Below are 7,812 nucleotides of genomic sequence, written 5' to 3' on the forward strand. Positions count from 1 at the left end.
GTACTGATCAGATTCACGATCTTTGAAGTTTCTCTCGCAAGTCCACTGTGTTCTTTTCCTGCTCAGTTGTATGTAAATCGTTAAGCAAATACAACAACCTTTTTCCTTTCATCAATAGTACCGGCGTTTGAATGACCACATGTTTTAAATTTTCAGAAGTATTATTTTAATTAGCCACCGATTGCAGTTTTTCCGCGTGGAACTAAATCTGCGAAAAAAGAAAAAAAAAAGTTTTATAAGTTTGTTTGATGTCTTCCCTTCAGATGTTATTTTTCATTCTTGATTTCATTACAATCACACCTCGCATAAAAATTATTTTGCTGGTGCTTGTTTATGATTTCAATTATTTGTCAAATTAAATAGATTTGACCAGACGCAAAACTTTATGAACTTAAACACGTGCATAGTTTTAGTTTTAGTTTTGCTATCTCGAAATTTGACACCCCACCATAAGGCTAGATGTTTGTGTCTACAAAAAATAATTTATTGACTGTAAAATAAAAGCTTTAAGAACCTCTAATTATATATCAAATAAAAAATAAGTTTATTATTCACTTGAAATATTAATTTTTTGAAAACACTATTAAGTCATAAGAAACGAAATTTAAAGGTGCAATTTGATCAATGTTATTTAATATTTTCAAAAAAGAACTTTGAAAACGACTACCCTTTTTTTAATTTAAATTTTACATTGTTTTATATCAAGGGTCATTGATATAAATTTTATTTCCCTTAATTTTATAAATTGGGGTTGACGAATTCTTCATCAAATTGCAGAACAGGACCGCATACATTCACATCCGGGACATACACTGTAAAGATTACTGTTATGGCGGCGATGTGTTGGTCATAAGTATTAATAAACTTTATATAGTGATCCATACTTTTATTTTCAAATACATTGAGGCTTTTATTTTCCAAAACCTAGTGTTAAATGTCTTCAAATAATAAGAAACATGCAGAATGTAGTTCACAATTCTAAATGTGATAGCCTTAGAGACAGTGAAATAAACGAATCTATTAAAGACCATTCTAGGTCTTCGTCACCTCTAAGTGGTAATCTAAACGTAGAAAGGGGACCAAGCGTCACATCTCTTCAAACTCATTTTATGGCCGAAGTTTCCGAAAGTGAGGAGGACGATGTTTCGGATGTAAGTTGATTAAATAATTGTTTTTACATGTCGCGATGAACCTAAAACGTAATACATATAGTTAGTAGGCTTAAGCTATGTTTACACTCCTCACCGTAACAGATCAGATGTTTTTAAGCTATTATTAAGTGCCTTGAATAAGAAATCTTACTGATAATAATCTATAATATTCAATAAACATATATTCTTTCAATTATATTTACTTTTACATGTTTTCATAAGGTGTGACGTAAGCGAGCACAGCCCTCATTGTAATGTTGACCTCAACATTAAGTAGTTAAGTTAATACGTATTGATATTTAGAATAACATTCCTTCAAGAACAATATATTATACGATTATTTCCCTGTATCTCCTTCTAGTTATTTTTAAAGTTTTTCATCTTAATCAGTTCTTAATATGTTGATGCAATTATATTTTGTTGACATAAGCTTCCACTCAGCTTGTTGTTTTTTTTTTCTTAATAAAAGTTAGCGAATTCAGTTTCTTTAAAAATTTTCTGATAAAATCTCGTAAACTAATCAGAGTTCATTTCCTGCACTAAATGAGGTTTGAATATTAAAATACATCATTGGTTCTCAAGTGTTACAAACATTTTACCTTATTCACTATTTCATTTACAATTCGCTTAAATTTTAAAGATTTATAAATTCTATGAAATAAATATTTTATTGTTTCACCAGGCAAACACTTTTTCGTACTCAAATCACAATAAATAATTCTTTAATATTTTTACACACCCTTGTGATGACCTCACTTGTTGTCTTAAAATTAAATGATTACTATTCATTAAACTGATTTCTGAATAGGTTAAGAATGTTCTATAAGTCTAATTACAGTACTAGCTTGAATTTAAACTGAATTAAAGATTGTTAATTCTTATAAAATTACTTTTTTTAAAATATAATCTGTGATTGTACCAATTGAATATTTAATTAGTCAATAATTATGTGGAACCAATTTGTAACTGTAAAAACCATGAATGTTTTACACTTATGATAGCAATTGATAAGAGTATTTTGTAGACAAGGCACTAAATTGTGTAATTTGAAAATGTTAAATCATTGTTACTAAAGATAGAAAATATTATTATTAATTATTGTTAGTTTAATAATTATTGTTAATTTAATAATTTATTGTTAGTGCCTTTAACATTTATAAATTCAGTAAAGATTTTTGTTCAGGTAACTGTAAGGGAGGGCAAACCTGAGGTTTAGTTCTTAAGTTCTGGTTCGAAGGGGTTGCAAACTTATAATCAATATTATTGTGTATAAACTGTGTAAAGTGCATGAAAATCAGAGTGTAAAAAATCATGGATATTCTTCATTAATTTAAATTTTTATTTATTTTTATTTTTTCTAAACTGAATTATTGTGTGGTATTGACTGTCATAATATTTATAAAGAAAGTTTGTACATTTATGTTGAATATTTATATAATCATACAATAAATAACACTAAATTGTTTCTAATATAGCAGAATGGACTAAATTGTTTAAACACCTTTCCTGAAACAGTTTTGTTAATAGTTTAAATAGCTCTTAGAGAAATATTACACTATTAAAAATTCACTGTTTATTCTTTGTTATTTGTTGTTAGTAAATGTTTATCACTTTTAATTTGAATTTCTTTTCAAAAGGTTTTCAGATTTTTTAAATAAGTCTCTTTTTACTGATCTTAAAAAAAAATTGTTCCTCTAATTATTTTCAAACGCCAGTTTAAAATCTTATGAATAAATTTTGGGGAGATTTCCGTACCTTGATCTGTGGCAGAATAATCGGCAAGTCTTGGAAACTTCCGGGCAGCGGGCCGCGAGAAACTAAAAAAAAAACATCACAGAAAGGGACCAACTTGAAAGGTATAACTTGTAACAACCCCCAAGCAAAGATCTACATGTTTTTTTTTTAAAGAAATTTGCCAGTTTAAAATCTATTTTTAGTTAGCGTTACAGATCTCGATGCAGAAATATCCCCTAAATTTTAACATAGGTTAAAGATAGCTAAACATTTATACTGTTTTTATGAGCACATGTTAAGAATTTTTTGAAGTACAAAGGAACGGTGAAAGGAAAACAAATTTCAAAAAGAATATACTATGAATATTAATAAAGGTGACTTTAAATAACATTGGAAAACTTCTGCAGAGAGGTTTTGTTTTGGTTCAAATTTTAAATGTTTTTATTAAAATCTACTAATTACTATCATTCTGCAATCTTTATATTACATAGGATTTTCTTTTCCAATTTAAAGCTTGTTTTTTAATGTTATTTTTATCTAAATATCTGCTCTCTTTACATCAAAAATAGGAAGAAGAAAAAATAGGTGTAATATTTCATTCATGAAAGGGAAAATTAAATCCTCTGCCCACTTTTTTAGCATTATTAATTAACCTTTATTTTATTATACTAAATATGCTCTTGTTAATTAAATGTCAATTAAAAAAACCCATTATGTATAAATATTGTCGACATTAACATTTTTTAAAAATCATTTTAGTATGGTTTGATCTTTGTTTACCTTAAAGACCTATTATCGGTATAAATCTTGACAATGCCAGATACAGAACTTACCTCTGTATATTATGTGTCACTTTCAAATTCCAATTACTATATTATTTTTAATAATTTTAATATGGTAGATGATTGTCTCAACATAAGGAAAAATTATTTAAATATGTAATCTTTAAGATTATTGATATTTGGAATAAGTTATAAGGTTAACTCTTATCTTGATAATTTTACCCCCCCCCCCAATTAGTTATAGGTTGTTAAATCAAATTGGGCAATATCTGAAATTTTTAGTCATATTAACCCCTTGACGTACAAAGACGTAATTTGTTTCTGATGTCAAAATAATAATTGACGTGCCTTAGACGTCTTCAACACAGAGATGCCAGCTTGCTCCCGAGAGCAATTAAATATTTTAAAGTGATAGTTTACCAATTGTGATTCTTGGTTTAATAAATTCAATTTAGTAGATTTTTATCGACCACTATTTCTAAATAATTCGTAGGCTTATATAATTTACCTCTTTTTAGTAATAAAATATATTTATTTTTTGTTGTAACACTAAGTTTGACGTTTTGTTACTCAAATAAAGTATTTTGAACAAGATACAAAGCTACATTTGAATGCCATAACAACCGATAAATAAATAGTATTTCTAGGTGCATTACTTTTGTGTTTAATGATATGTCAAGGAGTTAAGTGGCTGTCAAAGAAATCCATATTTTTTTAAAATTTTATAAATGTACAGTACAGAACCCTTTATCCGGAAATCAGAAAACCGGTAAACAAAAAAACCAGAAGGAAATTCGATAAATTTTCCCGCCATTTAAAAAAAAATTATTTTTTTTTTCCTCCTATGATTTTAGGATTTTTCTTTCTTTTTTGAAAAATGTTTACGTTACCATCATTTTAGAAATAATCATTAGTGTATTACTTCATCGTTTATTCTTCTTTTTAAGATTATTTCTAAATATGTATTTTTTTCAGTTGGGTTTAACAATAAAAAAACTGCTTTTTGTAACAATTCAGAAAACCAGAAAAATCAGTTATCCGGAATAGCGGTAGTCCCGATCGTTCCGGATAATCGGTTCCCTACTGTATATTATTATTAAAGTAGAGAAGTGAAGTAAATACTCATTGAAGTGCATTATATAAAGACAAATTCTGTTGCATAAGTATATAGTATAATTGTACATTTTGATTTTTGCATGATTTCTCATAAGCCACTTCAGTTATTTTACGTCTGACACAAAAATGCATAATTATTTGTTCTGAGTAAATATTAGAGTTAAAGAAAATGACTTTTTTGGAACCACGTAAAAGAAATATATAAATAATTACCAAAAGTTAACTGTACAGTTATGATCCAATTATCTGGGATTGATGTGATATATATTTTCTGGGTATCTAGTTTTTCTGGATTACTTGAAAACAGCAATTTATTATTTACAAGTCTGATTTTCTATGCTAGATAATATTTTTAAAAAGGACTTTCTTTATTATTAATTCAGGGGCGGCCATTTCTGCATGTCTGATGTGCCGTTTTTGAAAGAATGAATATGAAATACATAGTAGATATATGCAAAGCAATCTCACAACAGTGTATAAGTAGGGTCAGTGAGGTTAGGGCTCTACAGTTTTGTAATTAATAGCATGATTATGACAATGTGGTTGGTATTGTCCTTCGAGCACTTTTAATGTAGTATATTTATTAGAGGTGCACAACCTTTTACAGAGAAGGGCTTATAGCGCAGAAGGTTGACAAACGAAGGGCCACGCTCATGTTGGGTAGTGTTGGCAGCAAATATAATTTTTTATGTAAATATTGGTGTTCTAAGAAATAAATTTTTTTATCAGTTAATCTCAGTAATGTTTTTGCAGAAAATGAAATACGTTTAATGATTAGAATTTATTAAAAGATGAAATAACATGCTTTTTTCCCTTTTTATCAATAATTGATATATTAAAAAAATATAAATTCTAACAAGGGGAAGAAAAAAAACTAATGCTTACAAAGTGAATGAAAGAGTAAAAACAATGCATACGTATTTTGATGAATAATATAAATTTGAATTAAATATTTTAATTAGGAAAATTTATAGGGTTTGAATAAAAACCAAAAATTAAAACAAACAATTAAAGTACAATATAAGATTCCATATTTATTTAGTATATTACACTTTAGGCATTATTTTTATTTCTTGAATTTTTAGAGGTTTCATGAATTTTAAATTCAACTTTTTCTTTTTATAAAAAAAAATTCTCTTAGCTACAGACATTTTAAAACCAAAATACAAACAATGACCAATTTAAAAATTTGAGTTTTGCTCCACTTTTCTAATTTTTCTTGTTGCAATAAGAAATATTGGATATACTTTATGAAATATTGGGATTTCAAATACGATGCCATCAGTTCAAATGGATGGCACTGACTGCCAAAAAGAAAAACGATGGAAAAATAACTTATATTTATGTTTTATGTTGAAATATGCACAAATAAATTATGTATAAAAGTGATTATTTAAATGCATGATCAATAACTTATGTGTCATAACATCATATTTAAAAATAACGGGATCGTCAAATTCTCACTAATAAGCATCACAATTGCAAAAAAAGCTTTAATTTATGATTTTTTAAAGCAACTCGAATGAATCATGTCTATAAGTAACTATTTAAATGCATGATTTAAAACCACCAATGAATGTATCGTAAAAACTGCTAATAAAAATAATTGAAAAATAACTTGGATTTTTGATAACATTTTCTGCACACATAGGTCATGGACCAAAAACTTTCTGCAACATGTCACTGTATAAACTCATTGATGAATAAAAATTTCAAAGCAAAAAAATTTTTGCACAAAAATATTTTATACTTTTACTGTTATTATAAAAATGTCAAAAGGAAAAACTAAACCATTGCAACAAAGATATGATGACTTTGTCTCGACAGATTTTAAAATAGTGGTTTTTCTTTAGAAGTGATGCAATGGAGAAATGCATCTGAATAACTTTCAAGTAAGAATAAGAGTTAGACTTTTTGACAAAACATTGCTACTAACTGTATATGGTATATATCATAAATGCCTAGGACGAGTAAATACCTAGTAGACAGGGCATTTATGAGTGGGTATTTCCCCAGGTATTTACAGTAAATACCCAAAAATTAGGTTTTTTTTAATTTTTTGTTTTTTTTAAGCATATAAACCTGATTTGTCTTGCTTCTAGTTCTGAGAATAATTACATACAAACATTAAATTTGCAATAAAGTTGAGAATTTTCCAGGCATTTATGAATTTTGGGTATTTACCCTAATTTATTAAGACCTGGGTATTTTACATCTATATCAGTGGTTTCCAACTTACATGAGGCGGGGGACTGCAATTAAAAACACCAGTCAAATGGCGGTCCGCAACTTTATTAAAATAGGACTCTTTTTAAATTCCTAGACTTTTCAGATATTTTCTTAAAATTGTAAAGATTAAGTAATAATATTGAAGAATTATTATTTTTAAAGTTATAATGGGTGAGTGCCACTTAGGGATGTAACGAATATTCGGCCACTATTCGGTATTCGGCCCTTTTGCCGAATATTCGGCCTAGCCGAATACTGAAGTTATTCGGCCAAATAATGAAGTATATGTTATTATTAATTATTTAGATTTGTGAAAGCCTTATTGTTGGCATCAAGATATTTAAAATATTACAAAAAATACATCAAGTTGTTAAATTTTATTTAAAATATGCAAAGTTTAAAAAAGCAAATTTGTTAATATTTATTTCATTTTTAATTTAAAATTTGAAAATTATTTAATTACAAAATTAAAATTTCAAAAGTGAAACTTTTAAAAAGTTCTCAATTTTCTGAGTTTTAATAATTTTTCTGACAAAAAAAATAGTTAAGAATACATTTAACAGTAGTAAGTAATGACTTCTTATCTTAAATAAAATAGCATATAAATTACAAGTATAACTATAACTAAAATATGCTATTATTAATTATTTAGATTTATAAAAGCCATATTGCCTTGTTATTGGCATCAAGATATTTAAATTATTACAAAAAATAAATCAAGTTGTTAAAATTTTTTTAAATATACAAAGATTAAAAAAGCAATTTTGTTAATATTTATTTCATTTTTAATTTAAAATTTG

The 7,812-nt window shown here is 26.9% G+C and overlaps 2 protein-coding genes across 2 annotated transcripts in view; both read left to right on the top strand.

The window, feature by feature from the left end:
- Positions 1-811: 811 nt before the first annotated feature.
- Positions 812-7,812, top strand: part of LOC107440435 (multiple ankyrin repeats single KH domain) — a 75,944-nt gene continuing 68,943 nt past the window's right edge. The window contains exon 1 of the mRNA XM_043049254.2: positions 812-1,215. The gene's annotated coding sequence lies outside the window, so the exon portion shown is untranslated. The remainder of the gene's footprint in view (positions 1,216-7,812) is intronic.
- Positions 957-1,153, top strand: LOC122270742 (ankyrin repeat domain-containing protein 17; the record flags this gene model as incomplete). Its single annotated transcript, XM_043049257.2, is given in 1 exon segment — positions 957-1,153. A coding segment is annotated over 1 exon segment (197 nt), but the record flags the coding sequence as incomplete, so codon positions are not given.

The sequence above is a fragment of the Parasteatoda tepidariorum genome, chromosome 6 (genome assembly GCF_043381705.1).
Source record: "Parasteatoda tepidariorum isolate YZ-2023 chromosome 6, CAS_Ptep_4.0, whole genome shotgun sequence".
NCBI lineage: Eukaryota > Metazoa > Arthropoda > Arachnida > Araneae > Theridiidae > Parasteatoda > Parasteatoda tepidariorum.